Source organism: Botryllus schlosseri, chromosome 3 (assembly GCF_051294905.1).
Source record: "Botryllus schlosseri isolate E-star chromosome 3, Bs_hap1, whole genome shotgun sequence".
NCBI lineage: Eukaryota > Metazoa > Chordata > Ascidiacea > Stolidobranchia > Styelidae > Botryllus > Botryllus schlosseri.
This window is the reverse complement of record NC_137238.1, coordinates 36389938-36417593: the sequence shown is the minus strand read 5'-3', so window position 1 is coordinate 36417593 and position 27656 is coordinate 36389938. Positions and strand designations below refer to the sequence as shown.

General features: G+C 39.9%; 3 protein-coding genes across 5 annotated transcripts in view; all 3 read right to left on the bottom strand.

Moving 5' to 3' along the window:
• Positions 1-27656, bottom strand: part of LOC145436463 (putative mitochondrial import inner membrane translocase subunit Tim8 A-B) — a 246314-nt gene that overhangs the window by 195505 nt on the left and 23153 nt on the right. The gene's annotated exons all lie outside the window — the stretch shown is intronic.
• Positions 1-27656, bottom strand: part of LOC145436450 (microfibril-associated glycoprotein 4-like) — a 75717-nt gene that overhangs the window by 30002 nt on the left and 18059 nt on the right. The window contains exon 5 of one of the 2 annotated variants that reach the window (XM_080313798.1): positions 13892-16089. The exons of the other annotated variant lie outside the window; for it this stretch is intronic. Within the exon in view, the coding sequence (XP_080169924.1) occupies positions 15792-16089 (298 nt within the window). The 3' untranslated portion in view covers positions 13892-15791. Of the gene's footprint in view, positions 1-13891; positions 16090-27656 lie in introns of those variants that run through there. 2 annotated transcript variants of the gene reach the window in all.
• On the bottom strand, positions 22397-27654 carry LOC145436451 (microfibril-associated glycoprotein 4-like). The gene is made up of 5 exons (XM_080313799.1): positions 26846-27654; positions 26628-26782; positions 26470-26566; positions 25974-26070; positions 22397-22843 (listed from the first exon to the last, which is right to left on the bottom strand). The coding sequence occupies exons 1-5, from the start codon at positions 27177-27179 to the stop codon at positions 22540-22542; spliced, it is 987 nt and encodes a 328-aa protein (XP_080169925.1). The 5' UTR covers positions 27180-27654; the 3' UTR covers positions 22397-22539.

Below are 27656 nucleotides of genomic sequence, written 5' to 3'. Positions count from 1 at the left end.
TACGCACACTGCACACTTATCTTGTTTTAACTGTATAGCCTATATAGGTATGAAATTGCTATTGAAGCAATGGAATTATTCAGGGTTAAGAAAATATTTCCGACGGCAACCAATATCGCGTGTTTGTGGCCGTACATGGTGCAAATATTCGCTAAAAACCTTGTTGTTACTGCGCAAATGGGCCGGGACGTCGCCGAATTCACAAAAAAAAATTACGGGTTGGCTTCATATTATTGACATGAACGTGAGGAAGTCGAAGCCAAGTGTGTTGTTTTGAATCTTTGAGTTGACCGCAGGCTAGTGTCACGTAAAGCGTTCGCAGCAACGCAGTAACACAACCTCTATTGAGTATTTGTATTCCCTCTCGTATGATCAAACTATATCGCATTTCATTCAAACCCCAGCATAGACGTAATTTTTCGCATCAGTTCAAGGCCTTCCTTTATTGAGTGATTATACGATGACAACTTTGCTTTGCACTTAATTTACGACCTCGAATCAAAATATTTTATCACGGTAGCTACTTTGGCACTCAATTCAACTAAAGCTTACATTTGGACCGATGAAAATGTGTACAGGTACACGTTATATTTAATGCGTTCGTTCTTTTTGTACTATATTTGTAGGTCTTCAATAGCAGACGAGTACATCGCACAATAGTGGCATAACTAGTGCATAATAGGGATGGTGTGAACGTGAGGTTCGCGTTCGGGTTCTGTGTGTGAACCTCGGAAATTTAGAGGTTCACGTTCATAAACGAGTCAAGCTTGATCTCATATGTTTATTGTATCATAAAAATCAGATCAGTGCGATTGGAGTGTTGGCTTCCTTATAACTTGTTGATGGGGATTATTATATCATTTGATTGTCCCAGTTGATACATTTCGCGACGGTTAAAACGTCATTGTACTTCAGCATTGCGGCAATATGTGGCCGGAGTCGTCGCAAGGTATCGTGTACATACATATAGGCTATCACTTCACAGAAATGTAGGGTTGGAATTAGCAATATGACGCCGCGTGACGTCATGACGTTCACATTCGCGTTCACACCAGAGTTGGATCAATTGTAATTTGTAATTGTAATTGAATGTAATTAATTACATTTTTCAATGTAATTGTAATGTAATTGTAATTGAAGCATTTTTATTGCGTGTAATTGTAATTGTAATTGTAATTTGACAAAAATTTTGCTCAATTACAAGTTCAATTACATTAAATTGCTATTGAGACCTGACAAGCACAACATAAAATAATTGACTTATAATGCATTCTCTTTAAATGTCGACAAGGAATTTGATGGATCCATTCGCGGAAGCCCTTGACTGCGCCCTTGCAGGCGAAGTTTTTTATTTTTACCGCTATGCTGGCCTCGGCTGCCATTGTATACAATTGTTAGATTACTAACCAACAGATGGATTCGCAACACGTGACTCACGATTAAATACGCCGAGAAGCGAACTGCTGAGCCGGTTAAAAGCAGCAGAATTGATAGTCCAATTGCTGGCGATCCAAGCGTCGAAATTTGATATGTATGGTCCTAATCGCACTGATTCCGCAATAAAAGTATATTTCCAGGCAATGGTACCATCCCAAAATAGTCGTGAAAGTCTGGGAATCGGCATTGTTCTGAACAATCGCTGGGCGTAATTGGTCATAGTTGTGGTCATGCTGCTGCAACGCTCTCACTTTTCAGAACAGTCGGCCTTAAACGGCTATTTTGGAGCAGTTACATTGCCCTGACGAGATTTTAATTTGTATTTTCAAAATTAGTGCATCAATAGCTTACGATAAAGACCAGATGCATCAAATTTGGACGCTTGGATCGCCAGCTCTAGGACTACAAAGTTTGTTGCTTTTAGCCGGCTCTGCAGTACGTTTGTCGGTGCATTCATCCGTGACTCACATCTTGCGCATCTATCCGTGGGTTGGCAATCTACAATACGAGTTCAGATCACGATGCTGCATCGTTACTTCGTCTGGCTAACTAACCAGACCACTGGATATTATATAACGTCTTATCTGACAAAGCACGGTTTTGTTTTTACTCCTCATCCTAATTCCTACGTCCCTCGATAAAAATAATACTATTTCTTTAATTATATACTATATACGCAAATCCAACACGTGCATATATTATAATACTTTTTTCAACGACATACTGCATACTGGAATAGTTCGAAAACGTTTTTTCTTTTTATTAATTAACGGGTATTTGCGCATCATGAATGTAACATGAATACTTGAATTGTTGTTAATTACGACGCTACGGTTGTCAAGGAGCACGGTTGAATTTATGATTATTCAATTACATGTTCAACAGCAGCAATTGTAATTGTAATTGTAATGTAATTGAAGCATGCAAGGAGTAATTGTAATTGTAATTGTAATTTGATATTTTTAGCATGGAGTAATTGTAATTGTAATGTAATTGAAACATGCATGAAAGTAATTGTAATTGTAATTGTAATTGAACTGAAATAATGTAATTGATCCAACTCTGGTTCACACAGAACCTTTCAAAAAGGTTCGATTTCACACGAACCTGAACGTTTCACAGGTTCACACCATCCTTAGTGCATACCCTCAGCTGTATTCAAAGTAATCAGCGTTGTGACACAAGTAGACGTAACACGGTAAATTTCTACTCAAGTACGAGTAAAAGTAGCAATTATCAAAATCTGTAAAAAATAATACTTCAAGATGGTAAATGGTAGGACTGAAAAGTACTCTGTTAAGTATCTTTGAAAAGTAGATGTTTTTAAAGTCTATAAAACCATTAGCAGTTTTTCAGAGGTTACTACCTTTACCGTCTAAATTGAATGATGTGTGTCTGTGAGTAACGATAAAGGACCTATAACTTTAGTAAATTACAATCGTGTTTTGATCAGACGAAATGTTTGTGGCGTCTTGATCAGGCGAACTTCTTGTGGTGTTTTGAAACTGATGAAATTCTGGATGAACTATAAACGAACTGAACTGAAAGTCGACCTCATTGGAAAGTATTTTTGTCGCTTGTGATTTGGTTTCGTTACAAGCGCTGCGTTCTACATTCATTTATCAACGCGTATAATTATAAATTGCCATAAATAGCTCGTACCAAACAGATACGTTATGGAGCAAAGAATGTGAAACCACATAAAAACATATCATCAGGCAATCGGAACGCCAGCCTCGGGCGAAGCCTTTAATTCCAGTATACGGCGTTATAATAACAATAACACTGGACAACAAATAGAGAACGATTTTAGGGTAAATCGGAGGCGCTGAGCTCTAAATGTCATTGGTTTCTGCAGATGGCTGTATTTTGTAAGATATCACCGAATTTGGACGTTTTTTTAAATTTATGTTATTCATTATATTCAAACTAGGTTACATTTAATCCTAACAGCAAATATTAAATGTTTTAGTAGGTCCGTCTTTAGTGAAATCACGAAATGTGACAAATGTAAAACACAAATACGTCGGCGGAACGACACTGTGCTGCTTAAATCTATTCTGTCCTACATATCGAACACTAAAATACCCCATATATGAGCATTTTCCTCGGATTCTCCTATCATATTGTAATTTGTGGAAATAAGCTTCCTATACCCCAAGACCAGTTTAAGCACGTTCGGCTTGGTCAGCACCAGGGCATGGTAAGGTATGGATCGATATTTTGGTATGGAATATGGAACAATGCAAGTATGGTATGGAATGGAAGATTTTAATCCATGGTATGGAACGACATTTCCATACTTCCATACTTTGGTGTTTTATACATTTTATCGTGATCAGTGCAAGCTTCAAGAAGCGTACGTTGTTCGCTGTTCACGGAATAAGATCGCTTTTGTTATGTGTGAGCGTGAACTATTGAACGATGTGTAGGATCAAATACACGCTTGTGCAACGGTTTTAGGATAGGGTTAGCATATTTCTGTGACCCAAATTCCGGACACTCTTTAGCGCCCACCAGTGGATTCCGAAATGAAGTATTAGCACATTGTCTGTCAATATAACGTCACACTGGGAAAGCTGAAATGACCTGTAACGGTCACGATCCGATTCGGGAGTATGTGGCTTTGTGTTGTGTAACCGGGACCGAAACCTCATTTTTTCAGCCCCTTCCCGCCCATATAAACAATAATTTTTGGCCCACCAAAGGGTAATCGATGCAACTTCTGGGGGGCTTGCTATATGCCTCTGGTTTCTTGTTGCATCTGGTCGTTAAATTTTTTGAATTAATTCTGTCAATAATATTGGTTCTTCCATATATTACTATATAGTTTGATCCTGTCTTCGCCCACATGATCAGAGTTAGCGGTGGGGATGGTGGAGGATGATGACTTCGAAAATACAGGGAGCGTAATTGTAGATCGTTAAGTCATGTTAATGTCACGCCGAAAAGGTTGTTCATCAGCCTTTTGCCGGTGCGCACCACGAAGCGTTATTAACACCCCACATTCAGCGGTTTCCAACTATATAACTAACCTCCGGATAGATGCGCAATACGTGATTCACGGACGAATGATGCGACAACGGCAGATTCGTTGTCGCTTCATAGCATGAAACGAGAGCGTAATTGCTAACCCCATAGATCAGTGCTCTTCAACCGGGGTGGTCGTACACCCTAGGGTGTACCAGAATTTGCAAAGGGTGTACCACTCGGATGGGGTGTACAGGGGTGTACCAGATCCGAATTACAATGAGCCGATGGCTAGCTATCACAAAGGCAGGTTTATGGGTCAGTACAGGTTGACGCACAGGTTAATGAGCAATATGGTACGATGTTATCTCAAAGGTAATACTCGGGGATATCTAGAACTCCTAGACTTCTAGATATCCCTGGGTAATACTGTACAACGCTTGATTGTGATGTCATAAGCAAATCTTTCTCCTATTCATTTAGCCGTCGGCAATAGACCAATGGTTCCGTTTGGTGTTGGAAAGTATGCAGTTAACAAACATGTGTTCAGCTATAGCAGGGGTGGGCAATTATTTTATATAATAATAACACGGTTGAAACCGTGGCGGTTAATTAATGAAATTGCTATCTGCCGTCAGGATTCGAAACAATGTTAAATATGATACGTTTTTAACTCTTTTTAAACCCCTATCGACGTTCTTCTATTAAGACACTAAAACAGTTGTTCTCGAACTTATTTTAGGAACGCCCCGCTTCATGATAGTGAAAATGTTCACGCCCAATCCAACGGATGGTTTAATGCCATGGAAGGTTATAGTTGTTGATGAGGGAATTCTATAATATCAAATTTGGACAATACACAGAGCAATAACTATACTATGAGCTTGGAGTAAATCGCGCGGGGCACGAAAAAAAATACATTTAACTTCGGCTTCGCGCCTCCCTTCAGATGCTTTCGCGGCCCCCAGTTCGAGAGCCACTGCACTGAAATGTATATGGGATAGTACAAAGCTTGGTCGCTTTGGTCGCTTTATTCCGAGTAGTGTGCAGCTCGAATAGCCTTGATGTTGAGCGAAGTTTGCAGTTTTCCTGAAGTTCGCCCTCTCTTGACCGAGAGATTTGTGTATTTGTCATAATTCAAACCGTTACTTCCACCGACATGATTGGCAAAAACTAAAATGACGAGTCTACCCCTAACTCCAGTATACAAATATTAGTGCGCTAAACCCTCTATGAATTTCAGCTTTCGATTTCCTCTTTTTGACATGAACTTTCATCCTTTATGGGTGATAGATATTAGGTATGATGATGATGATGAGTCATATAGCAGTCGCGAGCACTGATTGACTGGTTTTACCAACTACAGATTTGGAAACGCCTCACGTTACGATTTGAAACTCGTACCGTATAATGCGTAACGTGACAATCGCAACTAAGAAGGTTTGACCTAAACTATGGAAAGAGTGATTATTTCTTATGGATTTAATTGTTGCTCATACTTTGCCACAATGCCTTTATTTTGAATCTGGAGTACGCATGAAAGGAATGTAGGAAGCGTAGTCGTGACATATTAATGAACAGGCTTCAAAGCAAACGAATTGTCTGTTTAGTTGATACAGCCTAAATTTTAGTCCACGCATCATCATTAAAAAAGCAGGTTGTATGTTAAGAATTCCAAGCAACCTTTCGCGGGCCGCACAGGATGGCTTCGCGGGCCGCATTTTGCCCGCGGGCCGCACTTTGCCCAGGTCTGAGCTTTAGTCATTTGTCTTTAAGTGATTTTTAAGGAAACCGCCGCGATAGCTCAGACTTCTTGAAACGGTACTTCCTACCCGGCGTTAATAAATACCGCAATGCACATGAATGAAGTGACGTAGCCAGCCAGGGTCGAAACAGCTTCCATGTTGAAATCGAAACCCTTTTGTTTTAAAATGCCGATTTTATATCCTATCTTTCGCCATACATTTGCAATTTAGTATTTTGTTATTAGTGATGCCAATTAGCGACAATAGACTGTGTATAGCGGCACACGATCTGAGGTTACTGACATCTCTTCCAGCCCATGTGCTACTATCGACTGTGTGTGGTGTGAGGCAGGCCTGATACGCAGTAGGCTGGTGCGCCTGCTATCATCGCTGATCTGAATTACCGCTTCTGCAGCAGTAGCTTTACTTACTTTCTCCCCAATACTGTTAAATTTAGGTTGATTATCGTTTGTAATGTCATGCTGTTTTGGGGCTGACACGAAATAAATTCCAATTTGCGTGACGGGCGGCCTAACTAGCTGCGAATAAACTCTGTGACCAAATACTATTTTATTCAAATCCAATTTTTTTTTACGGCAATAACTCCGCTTCTACTGGTTAGAATAGAATCAAATTTGAAGAACATCATTTTTATAGACAACAGAAAAATTTCACATTTTTCGTTATTTATTTTTATATAATAAATAGAAACTTTCTTCTCCCGTAGCCATGCGGCTACTGGTTGGAATTGAACCAAATTTGGTGTGTAGGCTTAAGTTAGGTAACCTAACAATTTTATCAAGTAGCCAGTACGATTTGAGGAAAAAAGTCATTTTTGAAGACCCCTAATGAACAGGGGTGTACGAGTTTTGAGCAAACGTTAAAAGGGTGTACCACGTCGAAAAAGGTTGAAGAGCACTGCCATAGATGACGACCCGAGCGCTCAAATTAAATAAAGTTGATCTTATTTGAAAGCTACAGTCGCACTGATTCTGATAATATACATTAAGCTTTCATTAATGCAATGGAATCACCCCGAAATAGCCTTCAAAGTCTGAAAATCGGCATTGTTATAAACCAGTGCTTTTCAACCTTTTTGAGCTTCATTCGCACTTTTTTTTAAATAAATTTCATTCGCACAAGCCAACCGAAAATTGCTATACATAAAGAAGATACATAAGAATATTCTGTTCAGATGTGCAACTAATTGGATATTATAGTTTTCAGGCCATGACGTGTCTCATTAAAAAAGCAACTCTTTTCCATCGTTTTGATTTCAATTATTTCACTAATAATACGATTCTCAGTCAAACTAGTTGTTGGACATTATACTATTACGCATACCATAGAGCTTGGATGGCCAGGTTTTAAGAACAGCCCTGCACTCCTATCTAAAATACAGCGTATTTTCCGCGAGTGAGAAATGCTTACTGCAAGAAATCGTCTTTGAGAGATGACACAAAGGTCCCGGAAGCTCAAGTTTGTCGAAAGGGTGAAAAATCCACATGCTTGTGCTGAGGCTTGTGCCTGATGTCTTGGGAAATAAAGTCCAATACCATTAATTAAGCAATAGGCAAATTAGAGCTCGCCACCTTAATGATACGTTGCTCCGACTTCAGATATGTTTTTTGTTTTCGATTTCTCATTTTCTGTTTGAATGAAGTCAGGATACTGTTTGTTCGGCTCTTTAGCTTAATCTAACTTTAAAAGTGATAACAGTTTAATAATCTTAAAGCAGCATTTTAGACTACCACCAAAATCTGAATTTCTGTGGCATCTCGCGACCCGAGCCTCACCTATGAAAAGGAATTAATTTTTTAGTATTACTGTAGGATATGCTACAATTTTAGGACATATGGCATACGGAACACGCACACCGCAATTCTATCCAACGCAGCTCTATAAAATATGTCGGACGCACGCGATTTCAAATTTTCGTGAAGTTAATTCCTATGCGTGTGGCATTTGTACTACTGTCTACTCAGATTGCAAGAACGGGACTATTCCGTGTCGACAACGGAGCATTTTCATATTGAAAGGTTTAGTCATCCAGCGTCAGTCAATTTTAGCCAAGGTTTCGTCGCCGCCGATGTTTTTGGCCCCGTATTTTATTAGCGGCACATCAAACTTTACATACAGATAAACAGATAGCATTTGCACCGCACCATACTTTAATAACCCTCGAAGGAGTAAAATTTGAGTTACATTAACTTGCAAATGTGAGTCCGTAATGATGGTATTTACTACTATCCTCGGGCCTCGCGCTAATCGAACAGTTATTACGGAAGTGTTGATTGTTTAATGCTTAGCGAAAGAAAGCAGAAAATCAATTTGACGTCATTTTTCCAGCCTGCCGTTGGCTCAGACGGGCTTATACACTGTATGTTTGTAACTATACACCAACTTCCAAGCCTGGCTTTTGACTATGTAATAATTATAGTGCGACAACATCAATTCACTACGGTTTGTGAGAGCTACGATTATAGTGGTGCGTCATTTCTTTACAATTGCGTCTCAACTACAACAGTCACGCTGCCCTTGAATTTCCAATTAGCTTTTCTTCGAATTATTCTGCGTCAGAAAAATGAACAATTATTTACGATTTTCATTCGGACTCATCCGGATTTTTCATTCGCATTATTGGCACCACCTTCGTCATTCGCTCTGAAATTTTTTTCATTCGCATCAGTGCGAACCGTCACACAGGTTGAAAAGCACTGTTATAAACAATCGCAACGCCGCAGGACAATGACCATAATACCGGTCCGTGCTGGGTTGCGATAATTCAGATTTTCAGATATTGAAGGCTATTTCGGGGTGGTTCCATTGCCCTGATGAAAATTCAATGTATATTATCAGAATCAGTGCGACTGTAGCTTTCAAATAAGATCAACTTTATTTAATTTGAGCGCTAGGGTCGTCATCTACTGGACTAGCAATTACTCTCCCGTTTCATGCTATGAGGCGACAACAAATCTGCCGTTGTCGCATCACCCGACCGTGAGTCATGTGTTGCGCATCTATCCGTAGGTTAGTTATCTATATTCCAACCACGACTTCATCTCCAACCTGAAAATGTTCCGTGGTACTGATCATAATTAGTCGAGCTCATTAATCAAAGTAATCAGCACCTTTGCCCAGACTACTCATGGGTTATTTTTGAAGCTAACGCTCAGCATCTCCGTGAACCCAAAAATAAAGGCAAACGACTCCCACGTTTTGAACCACCATCTTTGAATAAATCATTTTAACGGCCTCAGCCATCTCTAGGAATATATCGTTCTTCTATAGGTCTAATTGCGAGGAAAATTGGGCTTATTCAGCAAATGAAGGCTAGATTTTTTATATTTTATTGCAGTTTTTGCGCCATATAAAAATTAATAAATGTGCTAGTATATCGCGCCCAGCGAGAAGAAAATTATTTTGTAGCATGAATATCCCCAAAAATAATGGTATTATATTGATTTACGAAAAAATTATGCTTTCAAAATTCCGGACATTTAGGCATATTTTAGGAATTCCGCCCGGACAGTATTGTAAACGGTGAAATTCCGGACATGTCCGGGAAATTCCGGACGTATGGCAACCCTATTTTACGAGCACTTGGAATGACATGATTTTGTGATGTAATAATGACAACAGTAGCCTAACATCTCCAAGCATAGTCTATCATGTGACGCAATAATTGGTAATGGTGGCTACTCAACTACCTCATTCCTCGACCTTGAGTGACTAGAGCTTAAGAGAAATCATGATGCAACGTAGTTAATGCTCAATGTGATTGATAATTACATTTCTTCTGAACATTACCCGCACATTTATACTATTTACATACCGAGCTATCTTATTGGTCGTATCTCAAACGCTCTCGCATTAGGATTATAGATCATGGAGTGGGGTAGACCTATTGTGAAATTCTCGACACACTAACCCCCACCTAATACTGTACTAATAATCACGCAGATCGCTGAAGTATTGATCGCCTGCAGCTGGGATATTTTAAGGTTGCACCTATATTATAAATTATTTTGCGAGTATTTACTTCAAACTTGCACGTGCCTCATGCCAACGTACCGGAAATGCAATGATATCTTATGGAGCATAGGGGTGTGCAACTTCTCTAGTCGGCGGGCCTGACATAGGAAAATTAAATACTTGGCGGGCCGGATTGCTGACTGAATAAATTATTCGCCCATATATACAAGGAATAAATCGTATTTATTGATTGTATTTTATCGACGGAAATGTCGCTCCAAAGCCATTTCTCGCCAATAATGAAAATACAATGTGGATTTGAGAACAGCATTGTCATACAGGCGCCGCATGTCTGCTTCTCTCTGATCAACTACGTCACAGTGCATTCCTCAATTAAGATTTCAAAGCGTTTTATAAGCCCCTTTACCCAACATGTACCAATATATCAATTCATTAGGGTTGAGTATATCGTAAATGCGGATAATGCAAGTCTTCTCGCTTCGAAGAACTTAACCCCAAGCTCCACTCACTCTCGCGCAGTGCGCAGACCTATATAATAACATGCAGTCACTAAAATTTGATGTTTAGGCAAGTAGTGGGGAATCTCGGCAGATTGGGGCCGCGGGCCACATGATCATGTAAACCAGGAAACTGTCCGCGGGCCGGACAAAATCTCGTTGCGGGCCGTATGTTGTCAGTCCCTTTTGTGGACATTCCTAGATAACAATCTGCTGACTATATCTCATTTTGCTCGCGGAAGCTGTCGCGTAAAGGTACACTGCACCTCACCACTGTGAACTAAACCTCACCAAAACAGACTCTGTAAAACTATCAGCAGGAGTTAGATTCGCATCATGGCTAGTTTAAGCAATAACAGCATCCGAAATATCAATAATATATAGATGCTAGAAAAGGTACTATACTTATGGTATTGAAGTATTTGAAAGTATGGAATATGTATCAAGTATGGTATGGAACAATGTTGGTATGGTATGGAAAATTGCAAGTATGGTATGGAGAGAGTAAGGCAAGTATGGAGTATGGAAAATTCTCGTTCCATACCATACCATACCATGCCCTGGATTTTCTATCGTTGAATGACTGAATTTTGAACATTTTTCTCTCAAAATTAGGCGATTTGCATATTTATTATTGGCACAGATGGGCCAAGCTTCGCCATTGATAACGCAATTCATCGTAAATAACTGATGTGAACTGAATGCAACTGTTGCCCTGATTCCGAAAATCTAAATACTGATCGACTTCTCAATTCTCAAAGTTTCGGCAAGAACATATAATGTTGCGCTACACGCCTACATTTTATCGCGGGTATGACAAAGCGACTTACCAATCAAGAACATGGATAGGTATGGCGTTGTTTGTAATTGTGAATGTCACTTCCACGGCAGTTCATTTGTCGCCGAAGATCAGGAAGACGGTGTGTATATATTTGATAACTGCGTTGTCCTTCATGGGCAATTGGCATGGGCATCGCCAAGTCTGCTATTCTCTTTGATCAATCAACGTATCGTGCAATCCAGGATTTCGAGTCGGGTACTTCGAATTCGTGAGTGATATTGGTCCCCGCGACCTAACTTAAACTTGGGGATTTTGAAAAGGGCTGCCCGAGCCCCTAATCCTGAAGACGGTACTGTCTTTACCTCTCGAAGACATGTTTATACGGTCACGAGAGTAATTATTCTTGTCGTGATGATAATTTACCAACAAGTTGCTGCAATATTGAGCAATTCAGTAAACAATTATATATTTGGCAAAGAGCCATATCTCATACCCAAAAGAGTCATATATGGCTCGCGAGCCACAGGTTCCCGACCGCTGCTCTATATATTGTATCATTTTTTTCCTTGGGAGGTCCTGTATTTTTACTGATTATTGCACATACCGTTACTTGCGTGGTTGAGCGATACAACGCCTCTTACGTAGGCTATATATACAACTCTACATTAGACTCGATTCAGAATAAATGGGGACTTAATCTGTATTCCAAACAGCTAACAAAATGCAAACATTATGCCCCGTACTTTGAATATTGCACTTGACTTCTGGTGACTTGACTCGACTTGAGTCACTCTCAAAAATCAAGTGACTTGACTCGAGTCACCTATCAAAATCGATTGACTTGATTCGAGTCAAAATGTGCAATGACTCGAGTTGACTTGTGACTCGTTGGCAGCGACTTGATCTCAACACTGACTTCAGGTCCCATAGGTGGTGATGGTAGCCCATATCCATCGGTTTATGACATCAATGACAAGAAATACCGTTTATTTATAACAAATGTCTGTTCCATCACTGGTTCCTTCAAAAGATAAATTCGACATGATCAACTGAACCTTTATCTAAACCTCCCAGATGCAAAAATCCACCTAAATAAATCGGAGACGGACTCTCAGCATTCCCGTGGCCACTCACTGGCTACAGATTTTTTTGTGGCCGACCACAAAGAAATTTCATGGCCGGCCGTAATATACCAAATTAATATTGAATAGTCAGAAAACGTCAATATTTTTTAAAAAGTCAAATTTTTATGCTACCTGCGTTTCATTTGTATCATCAATTTTTACACGTTTGGTGACCTCATCCATTGACATTTTACAGCTTGTAGCCTACTTTATAGGCCTTCCGTTGTATACGGCCCATTGTCTGCTCATCGTGATGCACAAACATTCAAATGTAACAAATAGGTTGACATGGTGTTATGCGCAACGTACTTCAATATCCTAACTAAAGCAAGACTGCGTTGGTATTGCCTAGTTCATATATCAAGAAGGGCACGATGAAAAATTGTGATGTAGACAACATTGTCAGAATGAAGCAACACGGTGTGTCACCAGCCGTGTACGCACAGCTTCATTGTTGTCAGCTAACAACTGCTGCTGTTGAACCTTCTTCCTCCATTCTTGACAAACCAATTGACAAGGACAGACACTTTTTGTCCAGGAATGTAGGAAAGTATCTTTCGTTGTACTACAAAAATATTTAATTGTTTCTACCATAATACGTGATGTAAATAGCCTACTGGAATTCTTCATAGGGCCAGATTTCGTTAAAAGAAAGTTTTTTTCATGTAAAAAACTTGCCAGTGTTTGAGTCAAAAATGTTTTCCAGGCTAAACTACTTCGTAAGGATTAAATAGTATATTCATATTGAAATGAACCCGAATATTTTCGGCTGACACTCGTCAGGGGTAATCGTCAGCAACTAGTAGAGAATTGGAAAGAACATTGCATATCAACAATCGTATCACAAAATATGACGTCACCAGCATGAAAGAGAGAGCGTTCAATGTACTATTTTTAGGTGGTACACGAACTCCTTTTGTTGACAGAGTTTTGGTTGGTGTATTTTGATAAAATTTGATTCCAAGGAGAGAGAGAGAGTCTTTATTTTCATCGAACCAAAATACATAACAAACGGCAGTGATGGTCGTACAGAAAATATGCGTGCACAGTATTCGGTATTAGATAGGAATGATCGATAAGACCGTGAAGGTCATCTAGTCTGATCACACCAGCATCAAACAGGTACACTTGACTCAGAACAGTCTGGCTGTAAAAAAATGTTTCGTTACGAAAGGAAAATAGAAAAAAAATTAAACAATGGTAGCAAATGATCAATGAAGCAATGTCTGGGCGAGGTAGGGCAACAGTGTTAGTGTAACGACAAGAGGTGATCAAGTAGGGCTTTTTTGAATCTATTATAAGGCAATTCACGGATATGTGATGGTATTGCATTCCAGATGATAGGTCCCGAGTAGTCGATAGATCTCTTAGTTAGGTTGCTATTGGGTTGGGGTAAGTAGACGTTTCCTTTAGACGAAGATCTCGTGTAATGGGAATGGACATGTTTAGCAGGTATGAAAAAGTCATCAAACACAGGAGGGAGACTATTGGAAAAATATTTGTGAACAACTTTTGATACTTCGAAGCGATACAGTTCATCAACTCGCAAAATTCGATGCTTACGGTAGTAAGGCGATAAATTGGTACGTAAAGGTACCGATGAGATCAGCCGTATCGCACGGTTTTCCAGGGTTCGAATTCTGCACAAAAATGTTGTACATGCATTTCCCCATACTACGATTCCATATTGCAGATGCGAGTGGAAAAAAGAGAAGTAGATGGTTCGTAGTACTGATCTGGAAACCAAAGATTGAAGACGGGTCATTATTCCCACACACCGAGCTAGTTTTGATATTGTGCATTCAATATGCTGCTTCCAAGACAATTTGGAATCAATGGTGACGCCGAGATATTGGGCACACAAATGGCACACAAATGGAATTGTGAGCGGCCTCGCCCTACTTCGGAAGGACAGTCAGCTCCAACCAGAAATGAAGATAAGTAATACAATTCTAACAACACATCATTTGCATAGGTTAGGTCCAAATTTGGTAAAAAAAAAGTTTTTTAAGGTCAAAAAATGTTAAAATTTTAATTTTTCAAGTCAAAATCTTCCGCAATTTTTAGGTGAAAAAATCGTCCTACTTATAAGTGTATGAACCGAGAGAGGACACAGTGCGACTTTCAACGTAAAGTGTTCATCTTGTTTGATCCGTATTTCCGACACCATTATCTTTGAAACAATGAGACAGACATAACCATATACCTATATAAAGATATGGCCGAAAGGAAATGAAATTTTTCTAAGAACGTGATTTTTTTTCAAGTTTTGAATATGGACCTCCAAAACTGCAACACTGCGACGATATATCCGAGCCGAGTCATTAGTAGCCGTGCTGTCGTATTTCTTGCTATCTGACTAAATACGACTAAGATACTTTCAGGCTCGACAGGACTCAGCGACGCATTGCATATTCGGCGGATATATTACCACAAAGGCAGGCAATATATATATATAAAACGCTCTAATGCAATCCATGACTTATCACAGCAACAAATTCACACAAAGACACCCCCAAAACGGCACACACTACTTAATTCCTGTTTAACCGCATCCCACTCAGCACGCTATACCTGTACGCATGATCTGTCGACTGTCATGCAAACCGGAGATTACGGACTGCGGGGTCATTCTGGTTACGAATTCGAGCGGTTACACATTTTCCATTTTTAAGAAAACGACTCGAGTTAAGTTGGGGCAATGAGAAATTGCGACTCGATCCGACTCGCGTCGAGTCGTGATTCGAGTCATTACAACCCTGATACAGTCAGTTAAAAATAGTAGACTACTCGAAACTTAATAGGGTATCAATTTTTCTGATTCGAGTTGAGTAGTAAAAGACGACTTTTTCGAATAATGAAAATATACACCCCTCGCCACTGAAAGTTAATTTACTAAAGAGGATTATACTTTTAAGAGTACTTTCCACTGAGGAAGCCTTGAAACCTTGATTGGCCGTGTCGCAGCATACGAAACATAGTACAAAGCCACGAACGTTACTGGAAATCACACATTTCCGAAGTCAAGATCATCCCACAACATTGCCAACAAGTGCAATGAAATCGGTAAGGTATACAAAATACCAAAGAATCTTCAATGAGACGGATAACAGGCATCATGTTCTTTGTGGTGGCATAAAAAGTACATATTTGAACTTTGACATAATACATTTTGTTGTGACGTCATAATGAGTTATCCGGAAAAGATCAGTAGTATTTTTCAGGCATCGAGTATGCTTCTTCATAATCTTCTGCGAATCTTCATCTCCGAGCAGCACATTATTCTCATGACTCCATCAAAATACCACAATACCGTTTCGCTGAAGTTGCCATTCAGATTGCTGTAGGCGCACCCGTGATACCACCATCCTCCTCCGTATTCAGAAGCGCAATTCCGCAACGGATAATAATCGTGATCTGCGTCTTTCGTTGAGAATTGTGCATTGTCGTGCCATGAGAAGCCGTCGCGGGTTGAATTCCCGGAGTATCCGGAAACGAACAGTGTGTAGTTGTCCGAACCGGGTCCGACGCGGAAATTGCTGAAAAATAGGAATTTACCGCGAATGTTTGATACGTTACTCCTGACGTCGGCATTGAGCAAACAGTGTAAATCCTATTTACCGCTGAAAGTGTTGGGATCAACTCACTACCTTCGAGTCACGAGTCATCTCGAGTCATTGCACATTTTGACTCGAGTCAAGTCACGTCAATCGATTTTCAAAAGTGACTCGACTCAAGTCAAGTCATGTCACGAGTCAAGTCATAATTCTAGTCAAATTGAATTTTCGAAGTATGAGTGACGGTATAAAGTCATTACATTTTGCTGGCTGTGTGAAAAACAGATTAATTATCCATTTATCTTGCATCAAACAGCAAACATAAAGTTAAATATACATGCAAAAACGTGCTGTATCACTCACGCATACGTGGAACTGCTAATAAAATACGTCAGCCACTGCATCGCTACATGCTAGCAGTCTGTTATTATCAGCCAAAATGGAGGATCGAATATACGGCGCCTTGAGAAGTCGAAGCAAATTGATATGGTACAATACAGTACCCATCTATAGATCCGTGAGAATGTCAACTCATAAACTAAATTCGTTCGATTTACATCATACAAGAGGTTTTTTAAGGTGAGCACTGTGCAATGTGAGCATTGAGCCGTTTAAGAAACAGACATACGTTGGCATCAAATTAATCCACTACTACTACGATAACGTAAACTGTGATCATTTCGTTTGCGGTCAATTTGTTTGTGATCCAAGAATCGAGGATCAGTTCAACCAACGTAACAATCAGTAAATCACTGGTTGATCTCACAATTGACACCGGCGTATCGCGAACAATCCGAACAACACAAGATACAGTGATTTAATTGACACCGTTTACTTGATGACTTGAAATTGACTTGAAGATTTGGCTCCGAGTCACGATTCAATCCTCATTTCTGAAGCGCCGAGCCAAGTCAAGTCAAGTCAACTAATTTTTTTCAAAGTGACTCGAGTCAAGTCCATTCATTGGAAAAATGTGTCTCGAGTCAAGTAATGACTTGAGCCATCCCGACACTGAGTCTTGAAATCCCCAAAATCAGCCTCGTCATTCGAGCCACTCCATCACATGCGCACTACGTAGTTGATTTTACGGGTCTCCAGGAGCACGAGCAGAATAAAATTTATATTTTCGCAATTGGTATCGCAATACCTTTCGACTTATACCAATTCTATCAAACAAAACACGGCAAGCTATAGTCTAAATACTATCGTAAATTGCTTTTGGTCAAATGGAGAGAATGACGTAACCGGATTGCAGTGAGCAGTGTGATGTGATTAGGACACTGTGGTCGCAGTCATTGTGAGGTAAAAAGCTTTCCCGTGAAACATATATTCTGTTGGAAATTGCCGCTCAATGGGAGAGAATCATTGTAATCCGAAGTTTTCGGATCCGGACAATCTTTCCGGGCGTTCTTATGAAGTAGGCGATTTGGTCTTCGGTTTAATTCCACCTAATCATATCTCCTAAGTTGTGCATCAAATGATGCATCGAAATATAACTTACCTGTATTTAGCCACCCAATGGTCTTTTGTGTCTTCCGTGACCAGGTTGATTTCCAATTCCATTCTTCCGTCTTTTGTCATTTCGTGCAATCCCTCGAGTCCTGGAGACAAATGTTGTGAAATGATTCAAGGCGTTGGTTTCGCATCTAACTATACTTTGTTGAAAATTCGATAAACCTCTATGCATGAAGTATAAATTTTTATTCATCACTGGGGCAAGTTTTTGCAACTTTTGAAAATCTTTTTTACGGCTTCCAACAGCTTCCTAGATACTCAGAATCTATGTACTATGATGTTTTAAGCTCTTTGGAGGGATTTTATAACGCAACTTTTTGCAACTTTTCTCAATTTTTCATACCAATTTTTACTGCAACTTTTATCACATATTGCGTTAAAATGTGAAGGAGTGATTGAAAAACATGATATAAACTATTTCTAGTATGGTTCTATTCTCTTTGATTTGCATAACAAAGAGCTACATGATGGTTTAGCTCCATCTCACCGTGTTATCTATGACACAATGGCTTGCAAGCAAGAGGTTCAACTACCCCTGCCAATCACGACCACGTTCGAACAATATGTAAATAGATCGCTATTGATTCTGTCGTTTAAATTTGAAATAGCTTCCCATTTCACGAACGCCCAGGCGAGACCGCCGACAATTACATTTTCACAGGTCACCTTATTCAGGCTATTGATGTTGTTCAAGTCACCTAGAGTGCGTTTTTCTGCAACGCCTTGGGCCAAGTTTACAGACCTAGGGGTTTAGGGTGTGTTATTTGACTTGTTTTCGGGAAGGGATTTACCGCTATGCTGTTTGGATTTTTTGGGGATAATTATTCCCGCATTGCGCAATGTTCTTGCTGTGTACCGAGAAAAATTTATATTTTTGGCGGTCTCGTCAGAATGTCCATGAAATCGCAAAGTAACGAATTTAACAGCGCCAAAGGAACTATAAGTTATACAACGGGACCTTTCGAGTATCTCATACAATACTAATAGAACAAAAATTATAAATGCAACTTTTTACTGCAACTTTCGTTATAATTAAGTGCAACTTTCCGTGATTTTAGTGCTACAAAAACTTGTCCTAGTCATCACAAAATGAGCTTGATCATTTAAATAATAAGTTAATAACCAATTTAAGATTGGCCGAATTCTGCTAACTGGAAGAAGTCACATCAAATTTTATTCCTACCAAACCAAAAATCTCCATCGCAATTGCCGAATCCTTTCACGTAATCATCCCAACCTCGGTAGAAATCCACGTCTCCGTATTTTCTTCGCTGGAAAACCTGCACCGGAATTCGACAATCAATCAAAGTTACAGTAATCTAATGAGAGAGAGAGTGAGAGAGAAAGAGAGAGAGGGGGAGAGAGAGAAAAAGAGAGAGAGAAAGAGAAAGAGAGAGAGAGAAAGAGAGAGAGAGATATTTTTTCGGGGAGATTATTTCTTTGTCGACCGGAACATTATAATAACAAGCAGATTGAGTAGGTATGTGAAATACACTAAAACAATAGTAGTATATAACTGACGAATTCTCTTCTCGGACTGCGTGCGAGATTACGGTCCTTATTTTGAATTTTTGTTAATCACAGCGACATTGGTCATGGCGTTACGACTTACAAGCAAAGATTCTCAAAGTTTTCCCAATCTACTTACAGTCCATTCGCTATGTGCAGTGCATCTCTTTCCATCTTCTGCTCTGATTTGAGGAGAACGGATCACGAATTCCAACATCAAAAAAATTCGGATCCTGTGTGGCATTTTCAGAAACATTTTTCTGATATCCAATATCAGTCTCGGTGATGGTGATATGGAACTTAATAAGATAGATGAATGTGGGTAGATGAATGTACAGGCTCGGAGGATATTGCGACCAGCTTTAACTCAGCCATACACATAAATACATTTCTTAGAACCGTGCTTACCTAGTTATTACGAATTGCATTTTTTCTGTATTACAAATGGCTTTCAATCAATTGCAACAAAAGTTTGCAGCGTCACCGCGTTTGAGGAAGTCAGCTCAATTAAATCGTTTAGGAAATGCGCTGACAAGACGCTCACTGTTTCATTTCTGGTTGCTGCGACATAGCGAGCTGTCTTCCTTGACCAGCGTCTCGTATTTGGAGCAGTGTTGGGATGACTCGATTCACCTTTTTCGTATGACTTAAATTGACTCGAGTAACATTGCACAAATGACTTGACTTGAATTGACTCGGCGTATCAAAAATGTGGATCGACTTGTGACTCGGGGCAAAATTTACGAGTCGATTTCAAATAACTGCAACTTGCATATTTTCGAATTGTTCGCAATGCGACCAATCATTTAATGATCGTTCCTTATACTGAGTTTCCATTACTCTATCACAAATAAATTGACCACAATCGAAGTGATCGGTGTGGTAAAGTATAATCTGATAGCAAAATATTTTTCTTTAGACCAGGGGCTATCAATTAGGGATGATGCGAACCTCTATAACTGTGGCTCTCTAACTTTTTAGACACGCCTCCTTTATGACAGGGAAAAATGTCGCGCTCCCTTATCGCCATATCACAAAATGCAATCAGATTGATAGCAATCCCAACGGACAGTATGATGTTATGTAAGTTTATGACTGTTGATAACGGAATTCTGAAATATGAAATTCGGACTATAAACAGAGCACTAACTATGAATTGGAGGTAAATTTCATCATTTGACGTGACCTCATATTGTTAATTCTACCCTACACTTATATATTAATGTTCACGATAGTAGTTAGTATGATCGGTCGTGACGCGGGCGGGGCCCTTATGGGACCGCTGGTGATTCGTACTGAAACTCGTGTTGGTGATTCGTAATTTTGAACCCCCCCTATCGCTGGTGATTTGCAATGGGTTCTAATGGGTGCGTTGGTTTGTCGTACTTTCAGGTATAGGCTGCGTTGGTGTGTCGTATTGAAAACTCGTGTTGGTGAGTCGTATTTTCAGGTATAGGCAGAGGTGGTCAAAGTTGTCAAGAAAGCTACTCAAGTAGAAGTAGAAGTAGCGACGAAACAATCTACTCAAGTACGAGTAGAAGTACTTCCTCCATAAGCAACCTAAAACTACTTGAACTAGAAGTATAATTTTCTGACTTTAAAAATACTCAAGTAAGTAAGTAGCCTAGTTGTGAAAACGATCCTAATTAGTTCAAATGGATTGAAATAAGGTGCAAATTGAGCTATGCGGAAGGTGACGAGCTTGATTCATATTGATGCATACCAGCAGGTATCCAATTTCGATAGCATAACCATTCGTCCACATCATAGGATGAAAATGATAGTATTATTTTGGAAATGCGACACATAGCCTCTGTTTTCTCGAACAGCACGTTTTAGAAAATAGCATGGTATGGCGCCATCCCCCATATTATAAGGTGTGTAGTTTAGTCGAAGAGCAATACGGAGAAGTTGTATAGGATACGGTGTAAACACTTTGCGCGATTAGTAAACGTTAATAAAAATATGGGGGACCGTAAAAATGCCATATTGTCTAGCTTTATTTCCGGAAATTAAAGGAATTAGTACACTTGCTTTTATACTTCAACATGTATGGTATTAATTATAACTCAAAGACTATGATACTGGGAATAGAAAATGAAACATAAATACTACTTCTAAAAGCGGAACACGTCTTCCATGCCTTTAGTCCAGAAGGTTTCAAAGGTGGTATGGTAAAACAGCACTAAAACTAACAAAAAAAGTCAGAGTCCACTTTTCCAGGTTAGGACGCGCCATGGACATGTTAGATTACGATATGACAAGTAAATGATAGATTGCGAAACATCAGTGTCAAACGATAGGATGAGCCATATATAATGTGATGAATTATTTCATATGGGCGAAGGGCGACACTTGAGTACTTCGAAAAAGTAGAAGTACCTCGTTACTGACCACCTCTGGTCATAGTAACAGCAGTGTTTCTTGCGATCGTACCCCTTGTGCCTTTAATAAAATTTCACGTCCATTTTCAGACCAGTTTCTAATGGTACCATACCTATTAAAATCAAAAAGCCTTCACATAAAAGGCGCGTAGCGCGTAGAATATTTTTCAGTTGAATAAATTAGCCCAGAAAATAATCCACTTTTTGTTGGCTTGCAAAATGACAGTCTGACAATTTGTTGCGGCCGTGCTCGTACCCAAGTCACGGCGTTCAGAGTCACAAATCCGTCTCTGATTTTAACGTTCGACCCGACTAATCTAGAGTCATTTTTATTTCCTAATTCGAGTAAATTCATGAACGATCGTGCCCAAGTCCAAATCATAATCATCAGTCACGAATCTCCAACGGGTCATGTTTTATTATCATGAACTATAGAAATGTGACATAAAACTGATCTTCCACCGCATGGTAGCCTTTGAAGTTGAAGGTGATGTGTTAGTGAAGTCTGATGGGATTTCAGGCTTTTAAGGTAGCTTTAGTTAGATTGAACATTAACGTCTCAAATCTAAAAAATTATGTGGAAATTGAATATATCGTCGAATACTTGAAAATCGAGAATGCAATCGCGGGCCGCACAAAATGTTCTCGCGGGCCGCGTGTTTGAGACCGCTGGCCTAAATAGTGTTGAGTCTGATGTGATGACCTTCCGGTCAATAACCCATGAAATTTCGATGGCACACGAAACAAAAATTTGAAGGCGTCCGTGTCTATAGGCCCAGGTGGGTGTCTGCTTTGAGAGGCTACTCGGAGTCCTTTTGAGACCTTTCTATCCTTCATTTCATCGTTATCTTGTGATGATGTTAAACGGAAAAATTTTCAACTTAAATGTGAACCGAACTCGTGTGTAACATTGATTGGTTTAGTGGTGATTACTGATCTGTTATACTGAAGCGCTGATTTATGTACAAAAGTACATTTCAAGCATTTTTTCGGTCAACGCGTATTTTGAAGTGTATCTTTCTTTTCATAATCTTTTGCGAAACTTCATCTCCGAATAGCGCAGCCGGTCGGAGGTGCCACTCCACCAAAATCCCTTGCCGCCTGTCTTGTAGAAGTTTCCATTCAGATTGCTGGGGCCGCAGTTGCGATACCACCAAGCTCCTTCGTGGACAGAAGCGCAATTCTTCGACGAATAAGCATCGTGATCTGCGTCTATCGTTGTGAATTGCCGATTGTTGTGCGATGAGAGAGCATCTCCGGTTGAATTCCCGGAGTATCCGGATACAGTCAGTCTGTAGTTGTCGGAGCCGGGTCCAATGCGGAAGTTACTGAAGAATAAGAACGTAATTTTCGAGCATCCCAGTTTCCGATCAAATGCCAAAATGGGTTTATGGTCAACATGTGTTTAAAATCACTCATGCGTGCAAAATGTACAAACGAGAAATGCCCCTAAATGAGAAAAGGTAGGGTTACCATACGACCTACTTTTAAAAAGATTTGTCCTCCGTTTTCAAAAAATCGAAAATGTTCTACGAGGACGCTCAAATGTCCTCCGTTTATAGCATTGAGAGGCAGGCCACAGTACTCGGACAGTTAAAATGCCATAAAGGATGCGAAATTTGGGTTTCGACGGTACTGACGGAAAGGTGACAAAATAAGGTCAATGCCAGCCGATTCTACGCGGGAACGGGTGTTTCGGGAGACGAGCTGGACAAACTACCTCTTTTTAGCCAACACAATAATATTTGAGGAGTTTCTTATAGTTACGAAACTTTAATATAAAGTTGAATATTATATTCATATTGGAGTGTACCCAAATATTTTCGAATAACACTCGTCATGGGTAATTGTCAGCAACTAGTAGAGAATTGAATAGAACATTGTATACTGTTTAAGTATATCAACGATAGTATCACAAAGAATGACGTCATCGGCATGAAATTTCGAGGCGAAGAGAGCGCTCAATGTACTATTTCTAGATATACGCCAACCAAGTTTGTGCCTACTCAAGTATAGTTCGTGTAGCATCGGAAATAGTACTAGGAGCGCACTCTCTTCGCCTCGATTGTTCGAATTTTCATGCCGGTGACGTCATATTTTGGATAAGATTGTTGACGTAGGCCTACGATGTTCTTTCCAATTCTCTACTCGTTTGAGTTGCTGACGATCAGCCCTGACGAGTGTCAGCCGAAAACACCAGGGTTTACTTTAGTACGAATTTAATAATCAATTGTATGCTGAAAATCTCTGCCTTCGAGTTTCCATCAAATTCCGGCCTTGATGTGTCTTTGTCTACACTGTAAAAAATCTGGTAGATTTACTGGGAAATCTCTGTAAATTTTACCACGAATTACCGGTCGCAGCCAATTACTGTGCGTAGCTTGTCATTTTACATTTTGATATGTAATATTACCTTAATATAGCTGTAAAGTAAGTTACCAGAATTTCTTCGCAAAATTACTGACAGTTACTCGTTACTGCAGTTTACCGGGCTATTGGCAAAATTGATTAGCTTCGAAATCGCTGCAGCCAATGTATACGTAGAACTGAATGTTACTGATATATCATTCTAGAGGTGATTTGACCTCATTGAACCTCGTTTGCGTGACTGGGGTCTGTCATACCGAAATTGTTGGCCCTAGTATCAATTTAAGCTTAGTAGGGTACAAGAAATAACTGACAATCTTAGCTAATGTGGTACACCGTAGCCATATTATATTATAAGGCAATGGCTGTACGGCCAGTCTCGCTGGTTACATTCGTTGTCACGGATTAGGCTGATAAGTTAGAAAATTAGTTCAGGATGTATAATATTGCTCGGGGAAACTAGAAATATCAGCACCGCATGCTCAGCTGACCATTTGTTAATGGCGGACAAGGCGACCTGTAATAGGTTACATTACGTGACTGCTTTTTCTGAGATTCGTAGTAAACAACCAACGCACAACTGTGACATCACAAGCAGCGTCTGGTTAGGTAAGTACAGTAAGTAGTGAACAACACATGGAATATATATCAATTTATACGAAATTAGATGAAAAAATGGACTATATGCAATGATAAATGTTTCTGTATGGAAAAAACGACCCAGATCAAACATTATAACGTGGCCAGTAAATATTATTGGTTTCATGTGTCAGCGGATGAATACCATTTATTTCGAAATCGTTCGAGTGTCGTCTGGCCAGTGGCCAGTGGCCATTAGTGAGATTTGAGCAAAGGATGGAGCGAAGCTTGTTGTGCTTGAAGAAAGTGGACACGATCGTTGAAGATTCCTGGGAATGCTGAATGGAATACGCATCTTAAAAGGTAATACAGTACTACATAGTATTTGTTACCGTGAATATCTGACTGCACACCAGCCCTCGATGACTTAGATTTCATGATTGATATGTTTCATTCGCCGCATTCTCTGTTCTATTTTGGGATATTTGTCGACTTATATAGTGACCACATACTCCGCTGCGGAGGAGTTGAAACTGTTGGCTTGGTAATGTCATTTTCGGGCCATAGCATAGATATGTTTTCATCCACTGCTGGATTTGTTTGCCACACATGCCACCTTAAATTAGGAACCTTTTGCTTCAATACAGAGATAAAGTCATGAATCTCTGCTATTTCATGTAAAAGGCGGAGCCGTCATCACACAATGTGCCAGTACCGGTACTTCAAAACATGTTATATTTTTGTTACCCTATTTGTCTTAGTCTTTATAATGTCATGTCCACTGTCCAGGTTAGGAACTTTGCTTTATATAGCGACTTACGCATGAATTCTTTTTAGTGGAACTGCAAGATACTACTTACAGAGAAGGAATGAGAACGAGAAAAAGAAACAATTGGAAGTTTGGCCGGTGGTGGAATTAATTCACGTTTTCTTGAGACCACTCGTGTTACTGCATGTCTCCTAAAGAAGAATTAGACCTCCAGCAGCAATATTTTTCCATCGATAACCACTTCATCGTGATATCATGAATGAATATACAGTTTGTTCCAATGTCGTTTTGGAAATGTGAAGAAAATGTTGCGATATTTTTGCATCGGGTTGCTTTGCGATAGGTATGGATGTACGTGAATTTACAAGCTGGTATGTAATCCTGATTTACAGGGACAGCATGTAGGTAGGTAGGCGGTAAAATGACAGTCTCGATCGCAAATGTACAGGAGAACATGTAGATTAGATATACCGAAGGTCACTGTAACATTACAGTCTGGCGTGTAAAGTGAGATTACCGGACGAGTGTAAGTTAAATCTACATTGACTAACGGTAATGTTAGATTACCACGAAATGTCTGGCTACCGTGCTTCCAAACATTTCGCGGTAAATCGAGGTTTTTATTTTTTACAGTGTATGTGCGGTTTCAGATGGTAAATCGAACAGAGACTAACTGCATTTTATGGTCTGATATGCAATCTGTGAGATGCACCATGATTTCGATATACACTATTCGAATTCACCTGTATTTAGCAACCCAATAAATTCCACTTCTCATGATCATTTTGATTTTCAACTCCATGTTCCCAGCCTTCGTTAATTGGTGCACTGCTTCCAGGCCTGAAGGAAGGCATATTGTCAGTTTCCAGGGGTTCTTTTCGTGGGCATTCAGGGTCGCAGAGGATTGACGGTGTAATAATATTCTTATAGTCCTCACTGTAAATTTACTCTGATGTATTGATAAATAGTGATGCATTATCAATTTATCTATCTTATTATTGGCATAAATTCTACAAAGCTTCATTTTACTAGATAGTTACTGCCCCCGCCTTGACTATTATGACTCTGCTAACTGACGTGTATAAGGATTTAGGTGCGAATAGCTCGATTTAGGTTCGTTGAAATTAAGTGTCGTCACCCAAGTATAGTCCGTGCTCTTCATCCTGCCAGCCATGATGCGTGCTGTGCGCAATTCGTGAGATAGAACCGGCAACTATAATAATAAATACCGAGTCATACCCAACCAATGATTTCCTTGCAAATCGCCAAATCCCTCCACGTAATCATCCCAATCTCGGTGGAAATCAACGTCTCCGTTCACTCTTCGCTGAAAAACCTTTCATGAAACCGAAATTAATCAATATCAGTTTTCTACAATAGTCTAGTATTCAACTCACTGTCCAGTTTCCACCTTCGTCAGCTACGTCACAGAATACGTTCTTGAATCCAACTCCGGGTATGTACGAGTTGAAGACACCCCCAGACTCATTACGTAATAATGCTGACTCCAATTTAGCGTCGTCACATCTTCTCAAAGTGAGGATTTGAAAAGCTAAAAACAATATATTTCGTTTCATAAACGTCACTCGACGAATGACAGCGATGGACATTCCACCTTCCTTGATTTTTTTATCCACGGTTTGCTCGACCAGAGTCATGTTAACGACCCCTTGGGGGCCTCTAGGCCCAACCGGCCCATCTCTACCACGTGGTCCGATGCCGCCAGGTCTACCGATCGGTCCATGTGGTCCCGGTAATCCCCGAAGTCCCATGGGCCCGGCCTTACCCACTCTCGTACTTCCCGAGGTGACCAAATCAGTGCTCTCGCACCATTGCTGGCACTGGTTGCAGACAATTTCTTTGAAACGCGACGATTGAACGTTTGTTGCCCGAGTTTGAGATGTGTTAAAGACAAATATACACAGCAGTGAAGTAATAAGAAATTCCATCTAATGCGTAACGAACGACGCAAAACATCAGAAGTTAGGAAGTCAATACATAGATCAGAAACCTCAAACGGCTGACAGCGTGCATTATGCTTTTACAAGGCACCTTGTGTGACCCTGAAAAAAACTATACGTCAACTGGCCTGGCGTAAAACGGGCGCATTGTATCACTGCACTTCCATTGTCGAATTGCTAGCCGACAATGAGTGAGGCAAATTCATATGTGCCTCTTTTAAGAGGATCTGTCCTCTTTTTTGACGTTTTTGAGAGTGCCCTCGGAAGACGGCCAAATGTCCTCTTTTTTCAGAATTTGTCCTCTTTTTTGAAAATTTTGGGTAAATGTTTGGTCAAATTCAACGGAGATACAGGAAATTAGTACTCAAGTTAAATCCCGGTATTGTAAGTCTGGAAATTTGTAAAAAGTGTCCTCTTTTTAGATTCCCAAAATATGGTAGCTATACATTTTACGCAACAAAATTT

What these genes read in the sequence shown, in the direction of transcription:
- LOC145436451 (XM_080313799.1), bottom strand. Translation starts at nt 27,179, where the DNA reads ATGGAATTTCTTATTACTTCACTGCTGTGTATATTTGTCTTTAACACA. An exon ending in GGATAAAAAAATCAAGGAAG is followed by an intron (nt 26,783 to 26,845) that starts GTGGAATGTCCA and finishes TATTGTTTTTAG; the next exon opens with CTTTTCAAATCCTCACTTTG. An exon ending in TATTGGGTTGCTAAATACAG is followed by an intron (nt 22,844 to 25,973) that starts GTGAATTCGAAT and finishes CTTATTCTTCAG; the next exon opens with TAACTTCCGCATTGGACCCG.